The following is a 20,877-nucleotide window of genomic DNA, read 5'->3' on the forward strand; positions in this document are numbered from 1 at the left end:
TGTGAAGACACTTGTGCGTCTTGGGGCCGGGGTTGTGTTTTTGTGTCTTGGGGCCGGGGTTGTGTTTTTGTACCCTTTCTCGACTGTCTGAGCTTGTGCGTCTTGGGGCCGGGGTTGTGTTTTTGTGTGAACATGCGTGTCGCGCACTCGTTCATGACCGGTCTCAATGTCCCACCCCCTTGCGCGCGGGCCTTCTAGGCCCGCGGGTAGTCTCCCCCCATCCCCAGGGCCTCCAGGGCTCGCACCTCAACCTCTCACAGACCAGCGCATAGCGCCATACCAACTGGGAAGTTCACAGCTGAGCTTACCCAGAGAACTCCGTTCTCCGCCATTTTCTTCTCACAACAAGGCTGTGAAGACACTACCGCAGAGGCTTTTCAGTGATGTCGTTGCTCGCCGCCCCGACGCGTCAGGCGCTCCTCTCGTTACTGCCCGCGCTAACGCCTACCAATCGTCAATCCGCGGCCATCGCTTGCACCAGGCCAGAACCCTCGACCATCGCTAGCGCCGATGCCAGCTGCAGCAGGCCCGAGCTGCTGACCTCGTACGGCCAGTTGGTGGGATCGCTGGTCGACGAGGTCGCGCTCGCCACTGCGGGAGACACGGTCGAACTTGGCCTGTACCTGCTGGAGGGCGGCGACTCTAGCGCGCGCGTGCTCGATGCGCTGGAAACGGCCGGCGGGCGCGGCGTGCATGTCAGCTTCGTGCTTGACGTGTCATACGTGTCCGAGATCTCGCGGCTGATCGAGAGGACAGACACACTCATCCCTCGGGTTGCGGAGCTGGCGCGCCGCCACGACTGGTGCGACGTGACCTATCGGTCCAAGCCCGATCACGCAAAGTATGCGCTCTTCGCGCGGCGCGCCGGCGAGGCCGCCATCCTCGGGGGCATCAACCTCGGCGATCGGTTTGACGACTGGGAGGACTTTGCTGTGCGGCTGCCGCCGCCGCAAGCAGAGCGGCTCCGCCTCTCTCTGTGGGGTGGCCCGGAGCGGAAATCACCCACCGCCGCCGCCAGCGACCTTGGCGCTCGCCGCGCCGCCGCCTACGCCGGCCCCGTCGTCGCCGCCGCCACCCTCGCCGCCCTCGCCGCCACCACTGCCTTTGCCGCCACCGCCGCCTTCGCCGCCACCGCCGCCTTCGCCACCACCGCACTCACGACGACTGGCGGCGCTGCCATTTCCGCCAGCTCGCTGGCGCTGGCGGGCGGGCGGGCCGCGGGCAGCACGACGGCGCTCGGAGGTCCCTTCTCGCTGCTGTACGAGCTTCGCGTCCTCGTGCGCTCTCTCGTCTTCGATCGCAGGCGACGTCGCTTTCGAGAAGCTCCCACCGCCACACACCCGCGCGCCAGATGGCAGCTAGAGCCTCGCCGAGCATCGGCCAGGCACTGGCCGGACGTCCTCTGCCGAGCCCCTCCCGCCACCGTCCCTTGGCTCCCTGCCGCTCAGCAGCCCGACACCTGCCCGCAGCCTGCTGGGCGACCTCCTCTCGCCACTCCGCTCCTCGTGGCCGGACGGCGCAGAAGACGTCCTCGTCGGAGGCGAGTGCGATGTCGACGCCGGCGCATCGGGAGGAGGAGGCGGCGCGTGCGACGGCCGCTACTTGCCACGCGCGTCGCTGTCGCTCGCTCCGCCGGCCGTCGAGTTTGTGTGCAACCGGCGCGAGCAGGGCCGGCGCGAGATTAGCGGAGAGACGAGAGGAGCCGTCGCGTTGGTCGGCGCTGGAGCCCTCCACGGCCACACCTCGCCCACTCCCCAGCCACCCTCCATCTCGCCCACACCTCGCCCACACCTCGCACCTCACCCACACCTCGCCCACACCTCGCCCACACCTCGCCCACACCTCGCACCTCGCCCACACCTCGCCGCCCGCACCTCACCCACACCTCGCCCACACCTCGCCCACACCTCGCACCTCGCCCACACCTCGCCGCCCGCACCTCACCCGCCCCTCGGCTGCCCTCGCAGGCACGAGATCGAGCCAACCTTCCGCGCGCTCTTCGGCGACACCCGCTTCGGCCGCTACCGCGTCGCGATGGCGTACCTCGGCCACCGGTGGGGCGTCGAGCTGCTCGAGTTTGCGCGGCGTCCTAGATGCGGATCACACGCCTCTCTTCAAACTCGCCCTCGAGAAGACACGCACTCCGCTGCCTTGCATCGTATTCACCACCCTGGGCGCTGTATCAGCAGCGCCATGCGACGAATACGCTGCACAACGGCTTCGCACCCGGACTTGTTTGTGTTGTTTTTGACTTTGGTGTACTCGCAACACGCGTAGGCGCTGCGGCGCGGCGCGGTCGTCGAGCTGTTGCTGCCTGAGTGCGCGAACGTCTACGCGCACGAAAACCGGAAGGCGGCGCAGGCGCTTCTCGACGGAGGCTGGCCCACGCTGCGGCTTTTCCTCTCGCCAGTGATGGTGCATGCAAAGGCGACTCTCGCGTTGCGCGGCGACGGCGCGGGCGGCGACGGCGCGGGCGGCGACGGCGCGGGCGGGTACGGTGGCAGCAGCAGTTCCACGCAGGGCGACCTCGCGTTCCTCGGCTCGGCGAACCTCGTGCGCGGCTCGATGAACTTGCCGGTCCACCAGGGGTTGCTGCCGTACGATGAGCTCAACGTGCTCGTGGCCGACGCCGAGTTCTGCGCGACGCTCGACTCTGCGCTCGACAAGCTCTTTGCGCGCGCACGGCCGATCGCGCCGGGTCACGACTTGCTCGCGGAGCCGGGGTGGAGCGACCCGAAGGGCCGCGCCTACTCGGACGCAAGAGCGCAATGGGAGGAGCTATGGCAGTGACGAGCCAAATAAATAAAAATAAAATAAAACCGTCAAACTCTGAGACGAGATGGGATTAGTGACGAGAGCCAAGGCTGCGCCTGCGGCGTGCGGGTGCCCGCTGTTTTACGTTTAGCTTGAACCGTTCTTTCTGAGAAGCCTTGTGCACCCCGCGCTGGTGGATGCTTTCACGTTGCAGACTTGCGTCCGCGACGCCGGCCGGACGGTCTCGTCGGCTCGCGGGGAGGGGTAGCCACGTATAGGGTATTATAGCACGAGATACGAGCCGCAGAGCACGGATGGCGCGCAGCACAGACGGCCGTTATTCCTGGACGCGTATCTAACCTCCCCTGGGCTCTTTGATAGGGCAATCTCATAAACACCCACTTATTTGACACACGACTGAAGGCCGACCCCTATGTGACTCCTATAACATCGCTGGGTGGGCCAACCTCCTTCCCCGTGAGACCAACATGTAAGCGATGAGGGCGCTGGTGCTGCAAACGTAGATGGCAGTGCGGGTCAGAGTCGTATGCGCCGCCGCGTCAAGACTTGCTCCAATCAGCCTCTGAAGCAAAGACGAAAGAGCCTTCTTCTCGGAGTATTTGGTCGGCTCAAAGCGCAGGCTGGTGGCGAATAGAGACTGCGTCGGGTCCAACAAGGCGTCGAGCACCCACCAAGCGACCAGCCTCTACGACGGTTCAGCGGCTGCAGGCGTCATGCGACGCGCGGCGCAACCGATGATGCGCAAGTATCGGTTGCGCACTGACGAGGCGGAGCGGTCGCAATCCATCTTGATGGCGATCTGGGCAGGTGCAAGGAGAGGCAGGTGATAGGAGGATAGTTGGCTAACGTAGAAGGCAGAACTACACGCCGACGCGGGACATCGAGCAAGTGGTACAACCAACACGCTAACTAAGCGCAATGTTCAAACCGACCTCTGTCGAGCCTGAGCTCAGGCAGGGGCTGTAAGGTAGTGAAAGACCTTCCCTGGGTCTGATTCTCACACCCTCACTGTCGTCGCATGCGAGGTTCTTGTTTCTTATCACCCTACTGTGAATCTACAAGGCCCGCGGGTAGTCTCCCCCCATTCCCAGGGCCTCCAGGGCTCGCACCTCAACCTCTCACAGACCAGCGCACAGCGCCATTTGACGTATTTTCTTCTCAATAACAAGGCTGTGAAACCACAGGAAGATCCGCGAAAAGGCCACGGACGTCCCCGCGTCATCTCCTCGTCGCTGTCACATCTGAATCTCGTCGCTGATATGGCCTCTGTTGAGTTGACGCTGTACCGCTCGCTGTGCCGTGGCCTACGAGAGCTGAGGATGCGCCCACGTCTGTGGACAGCCATTTACAATGGTGTCGTCAGGAGGACAAAACGCTCGCAGGCGCAATGACTCTGGGCACACGCTCCATGTGCAAATGACACACGTCTTTCCAACTCACGTGCAGCCCTACTATCTCCCCCCCCCCCCCCAGGCTGCCGCCAGCTTCCAAGGCCAGGTGCTCTGTGTTGACGTCGCGGCTCTATTCCGCGGCCTCGATGATAGTGCCAACATCGAGGCTGCGCTCGCCTCGCTCGCCATGCCGGAGCTCGACTTGCGCCGTACCCTCATCCGCGCGGAAAAATTGAGGCGGCAGCATGAGGTCGATAAGGCCTTTGTCGCGCTGAGGCGGCTGCAAGAGCTCAACGACACGCTTGGTCGCCTCGAGGAGAGCGGCGCCTTTGCTCCAATGCGCCGCGCGCCAGAGATTCGCTTCTTGATTGGGCAGAGCCTACGACACCAACGGCTGGGCCCATGCGTGGCGTATGGGTGGGATCACACCTGCGAGGCGGAGTTTCCGAGAGACAGCCGAGGTACATCGGGATAGTCTATGCGCGCTGATGGCGAACCTCCTCAATGTGCCTAGGCGAAGCAGCCTCCTTCGGCGGCAGCGCTGCTGCGAATTGGCGCACCTCACCACCCACCACAATCGGAGCTGGCCTAAACCAAGTCTGCCTCAAGCCCTTCCTGTGAGCAGGGGGTCCCCTCGGCATCGTCGACAATCGAACGGCTTTTGTCGGCGTTGACAATGGCGTTATAGCGCAGGTTGGGCGCCCGCCGACCCTGAGCCTCGGCCTTGCCTGCCCTATGAGGGACTTGCCTTATCCCTGGCAGCCCTTCTACCGCGTTTTGCTGGAGGATGGCAAGGCGCACTACGCGGCGCAGGAGTTGCTCGAGCCTGCGACGGAGGGGTGAGATGGTAATCGAGATACACAGCGCTGGAGAGACCTGCTGGCAGGGCTGACACCTGAGTGCAATGTGTGCCGACGCAGAGGAACTGTGCGAGAGCTCTATGCATCACGGCTCTGCGCCGTGCCCGCACTAGGCGCCCCATAAGGGGAACTTCCTTTTTCTTTGTGAGCGCCGAGGGGGGCCGACTGGTGCCTCGGAAGGAGCTTGCACAGAGATACCCCGAGCTCTAACGAGCATCGCGAGCTGCCTGATCTCCAACTTCCTCCGAGCGTTTGCTCGTACAATGGCTGTTGAGGGTGCCTCGCAACCCCTCAACAATGGCTGTTGAGGGTGCCGCACCCCCTCAACAGCCACACATGCCCCCCGTCGGCTCAAAGCCAAGCGGCGGGCCACGAGTCACGCTCTCTCGCGGTGTGATTTAGCACGTGGCGCTCCGCGAATCAGACGCGGCCTCGTCATGACAACAGCACTTCTCTGTCGATAGGCTCGATGACAAGGGTATTGGCTTCCCCACATCAACCACACTTATGCGCTGAGAATATATGTGAGTCAGAGCACCTCCGTCAGCGCGCAGTTGATAACCGCCGGACTACCCTCGTTGCAGCCGCATCTCCGGTTCGATCGCCATCCCGTCCACGTCTCGATCGGCACGCAGCCGGTGAAAAGCTGGCAGCGGCACATGCGCTGCTTCTGCACGCGGCAGGGGCACCTGTGGGTGGGGAGGCAAGAATGCGTGTTGGTGTGAGAGTGTGTGAGGAGAGAGATGTAAATAGTGTGACTAGACCATGGTCGAAGACGTACGTGAAGTAATTGCTAAGTTAATTGTCACTTCCGGCCGACCTGTGGTCCATGCATTCCTTGTCCATGAGCACCAGCTCGTGTGCCGGCACCTTTTTCATCCGCAGGGTGAAGCGGGGGAACGTGGTTGGGCCAGGGCCACACAGAGTCAACGCGGGGCGCGAATGCGAAGGTGGCAAGGGTCAGAGGCACACCGTCGTTCCGAGTTCCTCAAAGCCCGAGGTGTATCCATTCGAGGCGAGGATCTCAAATGACGTGTACCCGCGCCGCGCCGCTAAGCGTGGCAGATCGCCTGCAGCGTGACATGCATCGATCAGTGCAGCACGGCTCTCCCGCAGACCGCCTCTGCTGTTGAGGAATCACCGTCCCCTCGATGGCCGCGCATGGCGTGGCCCGTCCACGCAGAGACAGCCCTGCTCGCAGCGCGGCGATTTGTCCAGCTCAGCAGCGTCCGCCTGCAGGGCGAGGAGAGGGGCCAGCTCATAAATCTCGGAACCATCCCGGGCAGAGCTGAGACATAATGCGCTACCTGTCGCGGCGCAAGAAGACGCCCGTGCCGACTGCAGGGTGGAACCAGCAGCCATAGTCTCTATACCCTTCCCCAGGGAAGGCAGTCCGCGAAACCTCGATCCAAGCGGCGTCACTGGACGAGTCGACTGCGCGTGGCACTGCAGAAAAAGGGAAACTGTGCTGTGGTCCAAACTCTCGGCCCTGTGGCCGCCGCTCCTGAATCGGTCGCTGCAGGATCACGATATGTCCAAATGCAGACTTTGCGGAGCCGTTCTGCGGCGGGACGCGCACGTAGGAACGCCCAACAGCGAAGGCTCGCGCTGCAGCATCCGTGGGTGGCGGTGCGGGAAGCCACGCTACGCAGACTGCTTTGCGACAGGCCCGCTTCTGATCCACGTCCAGAGAGATGTTCGCTCTGCGCCACCGTCGGTGCCACCGTCGCTCAGTACGCAGCGACAGGTGCGCCGTCTTGGTACACGCGGGCACGGGCAAAAGCGCGGGGTAAAATGCCTCTAGGATCGACAGGCTCAGCGGCAGCGGCAACGCCCGCGTTCGGTACACTGTGCAAAGATAGTCGTACCACGGTGAGCTAGGTTCGCTGATGACTTTGGGCATCCGTAGCATGAAGGCGGCGAGCGAGTAGTTGGAGCACACGGACACGCCTGGGCATTGGCACTGGCCGCTGCTACTCGCGCTCTCGCGACGGCCTTGGTTGCTGCCACCGGAGAGCGATAGCACGCCACTGCTACCGCTGCCACTGCTGCCAACCATGCCACTACTGGTGCGGCCTGTGCTTCTGTTTTGAAGCGCACCATGACCTAGACGGTGGCGGCTGCGTCCACAAGCACAACAGCCACGCTCCGGGAAATGGAACGCAGCTCCGCTTGCCCATTCCGAGCCGCGAGAGATTTGGCCGTGCCGGCAGTAGCCCCTGGCCTGGTAGTCGCTGCAGGTAAGCGCGCCGCCGGGGCGGGGGCCGTTGTGCCAGTCCGAGACATCCACGCAGGGCATCTACAAAGGCGCGGGCAGGAAGTGCCCGCCGGTGAAATCGCCGCGAGATTTTTCTTTCTTTTCGTCCACACGCACCGAAGAATTCTTTTGCAGGCGAGAAATGGGGGTACAAGCAGCTAGCCGAACTTTAGTGCGATGGATGGCTCCGACCTCAGAGTCGCCCTCTGGCAGCAAAAGCCGCCTCCTCGCTCCTCCGACCCTGGCATCGACTGGGCGCTCAAAGCGCTCGATGAGGCGGCGGCCGCGGCGCAGGATCAGGGCGCCCGGCTTCTTATCCTCCCTGAGCTCTTCCTCGGAGGCTACCGCGCGCTAAGCGAGGCGGGCGAGGTGTGTGGCTTGCGCGAGGGCTCTCCATCCATCGATCGCGTTGCGTCGATCGCCCGCGCACACCACCTCGCCATTGTCCTCGGCTTCTTCGAGCGCTCGGCCAATGGGCGCGTGTTCCGAGATCGGAACAAGACGCGCGTGACTCGGTCTCTGCTGATAGGATCGCCACCTTTCGCTGCAGGCAGCTGTACAACTCGGCGCTGGCGGTGGACGAGGACGGGCGGCTCGCCGCGCTCTACCGCAAGACGCACCTGTTTGGGTCGGCGGAGAAGGCCGCGTTCTCGCCCGGGGAGCGGCTCGGTCCAATCTTCGAGCTGGTAGGCGGAGTGCGCTGCGCCCTCCTCATCTGCTACGACATCGAATTCCCGGAGGCGGTGACTAGCCGAGACCCAGCCGAGACAGCCGAGACTTAGCCAAGACACATCCGAGACCTAGCCGAGACCTAGCCGAGACCTAGCCGAGACACATCCGAGATCTACCAGAGTTCTCTGGCTGAGGAGATATGCAAATCGACTCGCAGGCTGTGCGCAGCCTCGCGCTGGCTGGCGCCTCGCTCATCATCACCCCCACGGCCAACTTCGAGCCCTACTCGTTCGTGAACCAGTCGATCGTGCGTGTGCGGGCCTTCGAGTCGCACGTGTCGCTCGTCTATGCAAACTGGGCGGGAGATTCGCAGCGCGTCCGTGCCTTGCAGCGAGGCGCAGCTCACACCGCCTGCCGTAAACAGGCGGGCCACACGTCGGAGGACGGCGTGCGCTTCAACGGGCAGAGCGTCGTCGCGTCGCCGCAGGGCGAGCTGCTCCTCTCCCTCGGGGGAGGATTGATAGAGGTGACCCGAGGTTGACCGAGACTGGCCGAGGTTAGGCGAGCTGCTCCTCTCCCTCGGGGGAGGATTGATAGAGGTGACCCGAGGTTGACCGAGACTGGCCGAGGTTAGGCGAGCTGCTCCTCTCCCTCGGGGGAGGATTGATAGAGGTGACCCGAGGTTGACCGAGACTGGCCGAGGTTAGGCGAGCTGCTCCTCTCCCTCGGCGAGGGATTGATAGAGGTGACCCGAGGTTGACCGAGACTGGCCGAGGTTAGGCGAGCTGCTCCTCTCCCTCGGGGAGAGCGAGGAGGGGCTCTTCTTCGCCTCCCTGCCTCCCTCCTGCCTCGCCGGCGCAGGCGCCGCCCTCGAGGGGCACGACGACTTTTACCTGCGGGACCGCCGCCCGGCCCTGTACGACCAGGCCGCTGTGAGGGCGGCCGCGCCGCACAAGTTCGAGGCGAGGCGGCCCCGCCCGCTCTCGACGGTCAAGTGCATCCACGGCTGCTGCGACGACGGCCAGCATGGCGCGGACGCGGGAGAGATGTTGGCGTACGGCCGGCTGTGGGCGCTGCACCAGCTCGCCCCCTTCGCCGACTCTGGCCTCCGCCTGGCCGGGGTGTTGGGTGCGGCGGGGCCGGTGGACGCCCGTCCGCTCTGCAGCCTGGACTGGGCAGTGAGGCTGCCGCTCTCGTTGCTGCTGCTCGTTCGCCCGTCCGCGTCGGCGCTGCTGGCGGCGCACGTGTCCAACTTGCTGCTGTGGGCGGTGTGGATGCCGATGGCGTGCTCGGCGCAGGGCAGCTAGGCGTGGAGAGGACTTGCGCACAGCACGCGGCGTGCGAGTAGGCGTGGGACCACATGTGCTGGGCGGCGCTGCTCGAGGCGAGCCTCGTCGTCTGCGCGACGGCGAGCGGCGCCGCCAACCTCCCTCAGTACGGCCGCCGCCTCTCCGGCGCCACAGTCTTCCGGTACTGCTCGACGGTGCTGTGCGCGCAGCACGCGGTCCTCTACGTGGTCGCTGCCTTTTGGAAGCTGACCACGTCCTTCCTCGACCACCGCACGAGCTGTGCGACGGTCCTATCCGCCGCGAGGGTGTCCACCGCTGCTGCTGGCCCGAGAGGGGCGAGGGGAGGGGCTGTGAGCAGGTGCTCTTCGCTGAGCTCGCGACCGTGCTGCCGGACGCCGCGCTCGAGGCGCTGTTGCCGCCGGGCGGGCCGGCGGCGGAGCTGCTGCTCCGCGCGGCTCCCGCCCTCACCGTCGCCCTCGAGCTCGCGATCGGGCGGCTGCTCTTCCTCTGAAGGGCAGGCGGCAGGGGGGGCTGTGAGGTCCACCAGCTGTGAGCAGGCCGCTGCTCGTGCTGTCTCCGCGCGCCGGCGTGGTGGCCGGCTTGCTCTTCCACACAAGCATCAACCTGCTCCCGCTCAACTACGCGGCAGGCTTCTCGCTCATGTGCGTCGCTCGCTACGGCCTCTTCCTCCCCGCCACGCCCGACGCCCTCGCCGAGGCTTTCGCTGCCGGCCCCGCCGCTGCTTACGCCGCCGTGGCGGCTGTCGCTGCGGCGGCGTGTGCGCAGCTGCACGGCGGCATCGACTCGCACTTTGTCGGCTGCGGGCTGCTCGCCGCCCTCTGCCTTCGCGCCATGGCCCTCCCCGCCCCGCTCGCGGAGGTTTGCGCGCAAGGCGGTAGGGTGGCGCTGGCGGTGGGCCTCGCGACACTGGCGCGACCGCTGACAGCTCGTGCGCCGCGGAGGTGTGAAAGAGCGGGAGTCGTTGACGGCGCCCGTGCGTAACGCCCGTGTGTAGGCGACGCTTTCCTGGGGCATTGGCGGCCCCGTGCTCGGGCTGCAGCAGATGAGCGGGCTGACCATGTACGCCAACCTCAAGCATTGGGGCGGGTCGAACCACCTCCTCCTCCCGACCAACCTGCTCGCGGAGACAGACTGGCTTCCGGAGGCGGCATCGCGCGCGAAGCTGCCCCTCCTCTCCGCCCTGCTGGCCATCTTCGGCCGGGCGCAGGGGCAGGTCGGCGCTGAGATCCGCGCGGAGATTGGCCGAGATAAGTCCTCGGCCTCTAAGAGTCAAGATATGTGGCGTCTCTTCACGGTGAGGGCTGTGAACAGGTGGTGCGGGTGGATGCGACCAACTCGAGCGTGCTGCGTGAATTGTCCGCCCCGAGGAGCGTGCGTTTGCAGCCGCGGGCGGCGCGTCCTCACGCGCGGAGCTCTGTGGACAGGTCGCCTGCCGACTCGACGCCGCTGCTGCCCGCGCACGCGGTCGCTTTGATGCGCGCCTCCGGCGCCTCCGGGCGTTACTACGGGCAGTACTGCGCGCGGATGTTTGTCGGTCGAGACAACGACTTGCCGAGCTCGGGTACGATTGGCAACGCGGTTGCCGGCGCTGGCCCGAAGAGCGCTGGCGCGGAGGAGGGTGAGGAGCTTCCGTACGCGCTCACTGCCTACGAGCTCCGCCGCCTCCTCGCCGCCGCCCGGGCGCACGGCGAGCCCTTCACTCTCACCTTCACGCCGTCCCTCCCGACTGCCGGTGCGAGGCGCGTTCCTGGGAGTGTGGTGGGTCCCCGCGGTGACAAGTCGAGGTGTGAACAGGGTCGCCCGCCGATTGGCGCGACTTTGTCGGCGATAGCGCCTCGCTAGTGGAGGATCCGAGCGCGGGCCGCGCCGAGTGCACGATCGCCGGCGCCGATTGCGCGTCACACAAGGCAGCGGCCGTGGTCGCGCTGATGTCCGCAGCGCCGCCTCGCTGGCTGAGCAAGGCGCGCGCTGGCCAGACCTCCGCCCCACCACCACGCTGTGAGTGGAGGGCTTGCCATGCCACAGGTGCTAATGGCGTACCCGGTGCCGCTCCTGCCGCCGTCGGAGGCCGATCCGGGCACTGAGGTCCATTGCAGCGCTTGAGGGGCGGGGGGAATAGGGTCCTCGGAAAATGTGCACACCCACAGTCAGCTCTCTGCTGCTAGATGCTAGCTGAAGCTCTCGTGCGCTTGTGTACGCGCTAACTTTCTCCTGACTCCACGCGTGTATATTTCGTGAGAAACTGCTTGGACGTTGGAGAGTCTCTCTGGGGTCCCCAACAGGCAACACACATATACTCTCTGTCTCTCTCTCTGGTTGAATCTCTCCTCCTCTGCACCATCTCTCGACAAATGGGGGCCGCGTTGATCGGCGACGCGTCAGGCGTCACGCGATGTCACGGTGAATGCTCCGATGAACGGTCAAGTCACTGAGACACCATTCAGACAACCCACTAACTGTCCTCAGCCCATTCACCGTAATTGTTTAACAGCGCGCTAGCCTTCGGCTCCCCAAAAGCCACGCAGTAGGCCTTTCCATATTTGAAGCACCCTTTGTGGCTCGCGCATTGGCCAATCTCGCCTGCGTTCGGTGGCCCGGCCGATTGGCAACTTGTGAGGGCGGCGCAGCCCCGCGCGCCAGCTAGATGCGCCTTTGCCTCGGTGGGTGCGGGCTGATACCGCTACGCTGCGGCGTAGCGCTACTACAGCCTCGCCTTTGGCATTCACGGTGCACGTATTGCACCCGTCATACCAGCTGAAGCATCCCGGAGGTGGCGTTTCCTCTTCCCTTGTCCCGCCTGTTGGACATGTACGGGAACGGGCGTGTGAGCTCTCGCACCGTTCATGAGCAAAGAAAGTGCTAGGCTGAGGGATGAGGGGTTGGGCGGCGACCTCGGGCTGTAAACGGGGCGCTAATTGTTCCCCAAAAGTCTGTTATCCAGCCACCAAAAAGGGCGTCGGCTGAAGGCAAAATTGCCCACCCTCCCGGGCCGAGCTCGCTGTCAGTGTGTGGGGAGTCGGCTCCATATTCGTATATTTTGCCCTGCTGCTTCTCATTGCACCCAAGTGATGTGCCAGACGAGCAAGCGTCGAGGAGGCGCGTCGCAATGCCACGGTGCGAGGAGGTTAAGGCAGCGGTGAGGAGCAGCGACACGGCTAGGAGTAGGAGGATGGCGAGCGAGCGAAGGGGGCGCTCTCGGGAACGGTCAGTCGAGATCATTGAGTCGCGCACGAGTCGCGACGCGAACCCACGCGTGCGTACGTCCCGCCCCCGAGCACCGTCCCATGAACGCGCGGAAGAGTCAACTTTTTTCAGCACTGGTACGGGACCCCAGTCAGTCAGTGTTACAAAGAAAGAAAGAAAGAAAACAGACAAACCCAGACGAGGGATGGGGGAGGAGGACAGGGTCCCCACCTGCACGAGCAGGATTTTGGAAGGACGATCAGGGGGACAGGTGGGGCTCTCCTGCTCCTGACAAGGGACACGACAGGCTCGCAGCGCGGTGCACGGTGGGCTCCCAACTCCACTGGCGGTCTCATCTCAGTCTAGTGACCTGCCTCCAGCTTCCCGCTGGCAGTCTCTCACTTACCACAGGCACACTGACACAGGGGTGGCAGGGGCGGCGGCAGGAGTCACCCACATTACTATGCGGGCCTCACTAGAGGTGCGTCCTGTGTCGTGTCCTCGTCCTTGATGTCTTGCGGGGGAAGGGGAATGGGCTGTGTGTCTGTGCATGCATGTGTGTGTGTGTGTGTGTGTGTGTGTGTGTGTGTGTGTGTGTGTGTGTGTGTGTGTGTGTGCGTGTGTGTGTGTGTGTGTGTGTGCGTGCGTGTGCGTGTGCTGTGCGACCCGCCCTGAACGACCACATCCACAATGGCGAGCGCGCCCGAGCACCGAAGCGCCGCGAGCGCCGGCGAGCACCGCCGCCCCGCGCCTTGGCGTGGAGCGGTAAGTACATGACGCAGTGCCCAGCATGCTCTATCGTGCGTCGCACCCGCAGTGGCCGAGCCGACCGCCGCTCGAACTGGCGCCGAGTGGCTCCCAGATCGAGCGCGGCAGGCTCAGTCGCACCCTCGCGGAGCGAGTCAGTGTTACACACGTCCTAGAAGAGGAGAGTCGTGATTTCTTGTTGGTTTTCAAAACTCCTCCCTGAACGACCCAGCATGACGGACTAAGGCTGGGGAGCTTGAGCACTTGACTCTTGAGCACTGGATAGGGTCGATTCCGCATGGTACGGGACCCTCGATCGTCTCGCCCCTCCCTCACTGCGGTATGCGGTTCATTGCACATTGGGGGGGTCATGGGCTGGTCATGGGTCATAACAAACACCGGTCACCGCGGTGGTACATACAGGATCGAGGTGCACGCCGCCGAGTCAGTGTGTCGACTCGTCGACTGTCGTCCCCCCTCTCTCCACATCAACTCACTTGGGAGACGTCGGCGGTGGTGGCGGTGTGCGATCGAGCCACGAAGGTCGAAGCAGGACAGCTAGCCCGTGTAGCAAAGCTGTGACGCGGTATTGTGTGGGCGGACGGGTGTATTCAAGCCGTGGCCCGCGCGACGAGTCGCGCAGCACGCCAGCACGCGCGCAGGAGCCGGTCTCCGCGGCCTCGGGTGTGTAAATCCCGCACCCCGGGAAGATGCGCGGCTATGAGTGTGAGCTCTGGTGGTGGTGCGAGAAGTGAGATGGGCCTCCCCTTGTCTGGTTCTCGATTTATGGAGAAGAACGCGCAAGAATAGATTGCGCAGCGCGCACACGCCCCTGCACACATCTGCACACGCTGCTATGCCAGCAAGCCAGCGGAATGACGAATGTGCGGACGACCCTCTCTCGACATGCACCAGGCCAAGTGAGAGGCGATTCACGAGGGTGGCTCGCGATCACAAGCGTGCGCAGCAGACCCGCAGACCGGATGCGCCACAGAGGCAAGGCACGGGAATGTCAGCGCTCTACTTGCGTGGGCGATTGATTCCGTCCTTGGTGCCGAAGCGGCCCTGCTCGTAGCCCTGCTGCTGGTTGAAGGCCTCCTCGCCGGGCGAGAGCAGGCTGCGAGAGGCGGGGACACCACGTCAGAGCGGGCGCCGAGGTTGCAGCGGGAGAGGCGGTGGGAGAGGCGGCGGGAGAGGCGGCGGCGTGGCATAGTGCAGGGTGCAGCCGCACATCGGGACGAGTGCGGTTGCAACGACAGCAATCGCGCCGACCGGGAGCACCCACAGCGGCGCGTCCACCGCGCCGTACGCGCGCTCGCCGTCTGCCTGCACAATCTCGGCCACGAGAGAGGCGACCGAATGCACCGCCGATGCGTCGACAGGTGCGAGGGCGGTGGGCGCAGCGCAGCGCGAGGCGGCGGCCGCCGACACGCGCGCCGGAGAGACGATGAGCGCAGCGCAGCCCGAGAGTAGCGAGAGGAGCAGCAGCGACTTGTGCATTGGTTGCCGGGCAAGCAGCCAGGGTCGCTTTTTCTGCGAGCTTCTCGCCGAAAAAAAGAAATTTGTTCGCCCCTCTCCTTAAAATCTCTGTATGTTTGGCGGCCTGCCGTCCTCCCATCCTTTGGGGACTGTTTTCTTTCTTTCTTTCTGTCGGGTCCTCCCATCCCTCCCTTGGCTTGTGTGTTTTCTTTCTTTCTTTGTCGGGTCCACTGGTAGGGGGCAGGAGAACCACTGAACCCCTGTGTCCCTGATCGTTTCTGAGCGATAGAGGCCACACCGGCGTGCGAGTAGCAGAGGAGGAGCGCGGTGGTGGCGAGCATCGCCGTGAGATGTAGAGACTAGAGTGAGAAGCCACGAAGGCACAGATAACCAGGACAACAACTGAGAACGCGATAGTCGGACCACAAAGGACAAACAATGCGATAGTCTGTTAAACGGCCGCTACCAATAAAAGAATTGCGCGCGGGGGTTTGACCCCAGACAAGGTTCAACAAGGTTATGGGATAACAGGTGTTATGGCTGTTATGGCTGGCTGCTCAACATAACACCCTATAACACGAGTCATAACACCTCCATCGCTGTTATGGGCACGGGACGCGGCACAAACGGCACAAACGCCAGGCTACAAAGACGGGGAGGCACGTAGTGACGCAGGGGAGTATAGGCGACGGCGGCGTCCTCCGACGCCGCGGCGAGCCTGAGCTCGGTCGCAACCCGGTAAAATAGAGAGGAAAAAGAGGGGGTGTTAGAGAAAAAAGGAAAGGAAAACAGACGGGGTGCGAGAGGAAAACCTCGAGCGAAGCGGCGACGAGCAGCGCGCGCGCGCGCGGCGGCGGCCAGCCGTCGCGAGCCAGCCCGAGGCCGGCCTCGACCGGCCGCGCAGCCGCCCGCCCGAGGGCGAGCATGGGAGCGGCCATACTTGGAGAGAAGAAAAGTCGGCCAAGGAAGGTGAAAAAGAAAATGAGGGCGAGATACTCGTTATGTTGCCGTCCCAAGCTGTCACTCCCCTTTCTCCCGGCCGGGGCGGGGCGCGCGCGGGGGGCGGCGGGTGTGCGGGATGTCTGTGGGCCCGAGAGCGATATGCCGGCAGTAGGTAGGTAGAAAGGTGAAGAACAGCCAGGCTCGGACTGGACACCAACGCGGTATGGGTGGACGCTGGAATGCGTTTGTCCCGCAAAACTCGAAAGAAAATCGACGGCCCAGCCTGCCTCGGCTCGCCGGCAGGTCGCGAAAATATGGAGAGCTCGCGCATGCCGCCCGCGGGGCGGAAACGTAAGCGCGGGCGCGAGATCTCGGCCGGCGAGTCGGGCGCCGGCTGCTCGGCTCCGCTCGTCGACCCTGCCAGGGTCCGCCGCGAGCCGCACGGCGCCGCCGACATGCTCGCAAAGATGTGGGAGGACGAGGAGCTCAAGGACTGCTGCCTGGTGGTGCAGGAGGAGGGGTGCGAGCCGACGGAGCTGTGGGCGCACCGCGCGGTCCTCGTCGCCGCCTCGCGCCCATTCCGCGCCATGCTCGCCGGCTCCCACCGCGAGCGCGGCGCCAACCGGCTCGTGCTGCAGGAGGTGTCGGCGGCGCCGCTGGCCGAGCTGCTGCGCTTCGTGTACGGGCAGGAGGTGCAGCTGACCGCGGAGAACGCGCTGCCGCTCTACCGCACCGCCGACCTGTACGAGGTGCTCGAGCTGGCCACGCTCTGCTGCGCGTTCCTAAAGCGCTCGGCCGGCGTCGGAAACTGCGTTGCGCTGCTGGCGGCCTCCGACACGGCGCACTGCAAGCCGGTCGCGCTGCACTGCATCGACCTGCTCAAGCGGCACTTTGGGCAGGTCGCCGAGCGGGCCAGCTTCGTCAGCCTGCCCGGCCAGCTCCTGCTCGAGGTGCTGCAGGCCGACGACCTGTCTGCGCCGTCCGAGGAGCTCGTTCTCTCTGCGGTGCTCTCGTGGCTCGACGCGGACCCGCAGGGGCGGCTGGGGATGCTGCCGCAGCTGGGCGCCGAGATCCGCTGGCCGTTTGTGCCTCCGGCCCGGCTGGCGCGGCTCGAGGTGGAGAGGTCCGAGCTGCTCGACGCCTTCCCCGGGCTGGCGTGCCTGCTGCGCGAGGCGTACCGCTTCCAGGCGCTGCAGGCGAGCAACGCGACGGGCGAGCTGCGCGCGCTGCTGTCGCCGCGGACCACGCGCCGCCGCTCGCAGCTCTGCGACTTCAAGCGGCTGCGCTTCCACGCCGCCATCGGCTCGAAGGGCAACGCGAGCGGCGACTTCCAACTGCCCGGCATCTTCAACTCAGGCGACTTGAACTGCCTTAGGCGACTTGAACTGCCCTTAGGCGACTTCAACTGCCCGGAGGGCGTCGCGCTCTCTTCCGACGGCGAGCCCGCCGCCGCAGCGGACTTGCGGCCGCGGTGTGAAATGATGTTGCGTCGCGTTGTACTGCAGGCGAGCTCGTCGTCGTGGCGGACTCGCTCAACCACCGCGTCCAGCTCTTCTCTCGCGACGGAACCTTCCTGCACGCCTTTGGCCGCAAGGGCCGCTCGGCGGGCGAGTTCGACATGCCGGGCGGCGTCGCCGTCGGGACCGTCGGCGCGGCGGCGGCGGCGGCGGCGGACGGCCGCGGCCGCCCTCCCGACACGCACATCGTCGTGACGGACCAGGGCAACGGGCGCGTGCAGCTCTTCGAGCGGGACGGCACATTCGTGCGCACGGTCTCGCGCGACGGTGAGGAGACGGGCCCAGCCTTGGAGATGGGCTTGGAGATGGGGCCTGAAGGAGGGAGCAGCGGACTCATGCGCGAGTCGAACGCTTAGGCTCTGAGCCCGGCTGCCTCAAGGAGCCGACGGGCGTCGCTGTCACGCGGTCCGGCCTGATCGTGGTTGCCGACTACCAAAACCACCGCGTCCAGCTGTTCGACATCGCAGGCCGGCTCGCCCCGCCCCTCCGGCCCAGCCAGGCGGCGCGTCCCCTGAGGGGAGGGGGTCGGCTGACTAGGCAACCTCGTGCGCGCCTTTGGGCGGCGCGGCTCGGGCGATGGCGAGTTTTGCCACCCGTCCGGCCTCGCCATCACCCGGTCGGGCGAGATCATCGTCGCAGACTACCAGAACGACCGCATCCAGTTCTTCAACGAGGATGGCCAGTTCCTGCGCTGCTTGGGCTCGCACGGCGCGAAGGCGGGCTCCTTCGACCGGCCCTTCGATGTGGCGGTCTCGCCGGTGAAGACACTTCCTAGACACTTCCTAGACCCTTCGATGTGGCGGTCTCGCCGGCGAAGCGGCCACCCCCTCGTCACCGAGCGAGTGTGGCCCGGTCGAACCGCGAGGAGTGCCGTGACAGGTGGAGGGCCACATCCTCGTCACCGACTACGAGAACCACCGCGTGCAAGTCTTCACCGAGGGAGGCGCCTTCGTGCACGAGTTTGGGCGGCACGGCGACGGCGAAGGCATGTTCGACTCGCCGGGCGGCATCGCCGTCTCGTCGGACGGACTCGTGTGCGTCACCGACTGCGGCAACGGCCGCTTCCAGATGTTCGACTGCAACCCCGACGGGCGGGTGGCGAGCGGCCGCGCGGGATGCAGCTCGAGCAAGCCGGCCGAGCCAAACTAGATCCAGGCTTCGGTGCAGGCTTCAGGGCCGATAGGGGGGGAAGCGTGCGGTGTCAGGGGGCGCGCGGTCGTCGCCCTTCGCCGCGACATCCCGTCTGCTGCGATGCTGGCTCCTGCCCCCTTGCATGGAGTGAGATGTGTGTGACGACGAGAGAAATTGAGGGGGGAACGCACATAGAGAGAGCGCGCGCGGCGCGCTTCAGACAGGGCGGAGTGTAGAATATGTGTGATTCGGGGTAGGCGCTGACAGGTGACAGCGGAGAACGAGGTCGAGGAGAGACTAGAGGAGAGACTGTGGAGGTCAGATCGAGTCATCGCGACCGAGAGAGAGAGTCTAATAATAATATGAGATGCAGGTTGCACTTGCAGGTTGCAGCTGAGAGCTGTCCTGTGTTGTCTGTGTGTGTGCGGTCGCGCCCGCGCGAGTTCGGATTGCGAAGTCCGGCACCGCGCAGTACGACTAGAGAGCTCAATTATATCGTCAAACAATAGTTTACACTCGTGTACCGGGTGCGGCTCCGCCCCTGGCCAAATGCCTGGCGGCGCTGCACCGCTGCGCGCTGGCGGCTGGCCGCCGCCCTGCGCCCGCACACACGGTGTGGACACTCGGCCACGATCACCGCTCTCTCCCCCCCCGCCTCCTCTCGGCGGTGCTGCAAATCGCCACCAAATGCTCCCGTCGCGACCCTGCCCACCCGCCCGCCCACCTAGATGGCAACGCTCTCACCACGCCACCCTCGCCCCGTCGCCCTCGCCCCGTATGACCCGCAGCACGGCCCCTCCCCTCCCCCCCGCTCCCGCCGGGTGCAGAGTGGCAGGAGCTCGGAGCCTGCGCATCCCGGGGGGGGGGGGAGGGGGGAGGGGGCGCGACGGCCGCGCTCGCGAAAACGATGCGCCGGCGGGTAGCGCCCTCACCGCTCTTCAACACCGCTCGGAGGGTGCTCGAAGGGTGCTCGAAGGGTGCTCGTCACGCCTTGCGACCGCCGCACGGGAGAGGCTTGCCGCGGGCATAGCCGCGCACGCAACCGCTGTGGGCCGCCTCCTTCTTCCCGCCGCCCTTCTTGCCTCCCTTGCCGCCCTCCTTGCCGCCCTTCTTGCCCTTCTGCGGCTTGTCGCCCTCCTTGCCCGGCGGTACGCGCGCACTCTTCTTGGAGTCCTTCCCCTTCCCGCCCTTGTGCCACGGCGGCCGCTCCGTCGGCCACTCCTCCACGCGCTGGCGCGGCGGCGAACGGTACGGCGGCGGGGAGGGCGGCGCCGACGGCGGCGGCGAGAACCAAAACGCGGCCTTGCCGTCCTGGGCTTCCGGCTCCCGCGGCGCCGGCTTGCCGTGCTGCGCTGGGCCGCGCGTGTCTTGCGCGCGTCCTCCGCCGAGGTCGTTGGCCGTCAGCCTCCACCCTCCGCGCGGGGACGCCTTCTCCCACTGCGCCGCCGCGGTGCCTGCGCCGTCGTGCGGCGCGAACGTCGCGTGGCGCGCGACGAGCTGCGCCTTGAGGAGCGCCTGAGGGGGGCAGAGCTATCGAGATGGTCCGAGACGGACCGAGATCCAGTCTTCATCGAGCGAGGGGCGCCTGCTCGCGCCGCGCTGTGTTGAGGTCGCGCTGCGACATCTCGAGCCGCCACTTCCAAGACTCGCGCTCCTCTCGCCGCGCCGCCCGCTCGAGCTCGGCGTCGCGCGCCGCGGCGGCCGCCGCGAGCTCGGCCTCGACGAGCTCGCCTCGCTTCTGCTGCAACATCGACCAGACCGGGATGTCGACGGGGAAGGGCTTGCCGTCGCTCGCCCGCTCGCGCCGGAGCCGGTCGGTCTCCAGCCGGTCGGCCTGCTGGCTGGCGGTGCCGCGCCGGCTGACGGCGGGGAGGCCGGCGGGGAGGACGCCGGTGGGGAGCCACGCGTGGTCGGCCTTTGGTGCGACGCCCTGCGACTTGAGGCGGCGGAGCTCCGACTCCAGCCGCGCGACCTGGCCGGAGGGAGCGAGCCGTAGTCAGCTTCAGGCGGGGGTGGGCACACACTTGGCACGAGCCGCAAGAGCCTCCGCTTCGGCGGTGGCGAGGGAAGACGCCATTCGGCGCTGGGTGTGCTCGGCGGCGAGGTCGAGGCGGCGCGTCTCTGCGGCCGCCTCTTGCGACGCTCGCTCGGCGGCGCGCCTAGAGCAGGTGTCCGAGCATGCTCCGGGACGGCGCCGCGAGGCCTGGTGCGGCCTCGCGGCGCCGGGCGCGGTGCGCGCGCCACGCGAGCTTGGCGGAGGCGTTGAGGCGGTGGAGCTCTGAGGCGAAGATGCGCTCCCGCCGCAGGAGGGACTGGAGCGAGGAGCGGCAGCTCCTCTCCGCGCCCTGCCCGACGGCTGCCGCGCCGCTGCGGGGCGAGGAGACGACGGGGCGGGACGCTTCCGAGAAGGCTGCTCCGGCCCTCGCCGCGAGAGGGAGCGGCGAGTGGAGGCGAGGAGGGCCCTTGGGTGGGTGGGGCGGGTATACGGCCCTGCCCGCCTCGCACCAGTGGTGGAGGGGGGGCGGGGCAGGCTGGCCAAAGACGGGGGAGTCGAGCGCTGAGGGAGGGGAGTTTTTTGGGGGGAGACTTATAGATTCGCATCCTCCAGAGTGG

General features: G+C 65.8%; 5 protein-coding genes across 5 annotated transcripts; 4 read left to right on the forward strand and 1 right to left on the reverse strand.

Moving 5' to 3' along the window:
* Positions 1-383: 383 nt before the first annotated feature.
* Positions 384-2,790, forward strand: EMIHUDRAFT_456339 (hypothetical protein; the record flags this gene model as incomplete). Its single annotated transcript, XM_005783764.1, has 4 exons — positions 384-976; positions 1,470-1,713; positions 2,278-2,415; positions 2,521-2,790. 4 exons carry the CDS (start codon positions 384-386, stop codon positions 2,788-2,790), a joined length of 1,245 nt encoding a protein of 414 aa, XP_005783821.1.
* Positions 2,791-7,460: 4,670 nt separating this feature from the next.
* EMIHUDRAFT_456340 (hypothetical protein) lies at positions 7,461-9,262 on the forward strand (the record flags this gene model as incomplete). Its single annotated transcript, XM_005783765.1, has 4 exons — positions 7,461-7,765; positions 7,834-8,023; positions 8,173-8,335; positions 8,817-9,262. 4 exons carry the CDS (start codon positions 7,461-7,463, stop codon positions 9,260-9,262), a joined length of 1,104 nt encoding a protein of 367 aa, XP_005783822.1.
* Positions 9,263-9,315: 53 nt separating this feature from the next.
* On the forward strand, positions 9,316-11,500 carry EMIHUDRAFT_456341 (hypothetical protein; the record flags this gene model as incomplete). The annotated part of the gene is made up of 7 exons (XM_005783766.1): positions 9,316-9,497; positions 9,802-9,910; positions 10,260-10,478; positions 10,577-10,620; positions 10,690-10,997; positions 11,060-11,226; positions 11,291-11,500. The coding sequence occupies 7 exons, from the start codon at positions 9,316-9,318 to the stop codon at positions 11,366-11,368; spliced, it is 1,107 nt and encodes a 368-aa protein (XP_005783823.1). The 3' UTR covers positions 11,369-11,500.
* Positions 11,501-13,963: 2,463 nt separating this feature from the next.
* Positions 13,964-14,695, reverse strand: EMIHUDRAFT_468213 (hypothetical protein; the record flags this gene model as incomplete). The annotated part of the gene is made up of 2 exons (XM_005783767.1): positions 13,964-14,312; positions 14,427-14,695. Coding segments are annotated over 2 exons (454 nt in total), but the record flags the coding sequence as incomplete, so codon positions are not given.
* A 1,228-nt stretch (positions 14,696-15,923) lies between these two features.
* On the forward strand, positions 15,924-18,696 carry EMIHUDRAFT_456343 (hypothetical protein). Its single transcript, XM_005783768.1, has 6 exons — positions 15,924-17,089; positions 17,122-17,261; positions 17,337-17,400; positions 17,490-17,639; positions 17,671-17,891; positions 18,013-18,696. Exons 1-6 carry the CDS (start codon positions 15,931-15,933, stop codon positions 18,280-18,282), a joined length of 2,004 nt encoding a protein of 667 aa, XP_005783825.1. The 5' UTR covers positions 15,924-15,930; the 3' UTR covers positions 18,283-18,696.
* Positions 18,697-20,877: the final 2,181 nt, after the last annotated feature.

Source organism: Emiliania huxleyi, assembly GCF_000372725.1.
Source record: "Emiliania huxleyi CCMP1516 chromosome Unknown EMIHUscaffold_177, whole genome shotgun sequence".
Classification (NCBI taxonomy): domain Eukaryota; phylum Haptophyta; order Isochrysidales; family Noelaerhabdaceae; genus Emiliania; species Emiliania huxleyi.

What these genes read in the sequence shown, in the direction of transcription:
- EMIHUDRAFT_456343 (XM_005783768.1), top strand. Translation starts at nt 15,931, where the DNA reads ATGGAGAGCTCGCGCATGCCGCCCGCGGGGCGGAAACGTAAGCGCGGG. An exon ending in GCGCACGGTCTCGCGCGACG is followed by an intron (nt 17,401 to 17,489) that starts GTGAGGAGACGG and finishes TCGAACGCTTAG; the next exon opens with GCTCTGAGCCCGGCTGCCTC. An exon ending in CCGGCCCAGCCAGGCGGCGC is followed by an intron (nt 17,640 to 17,670) that starts GTCCCCTGAGGG and finishes TCGGCTGACTAG; the next exon opens with GCAACCTCGTGCGCGCCTTT.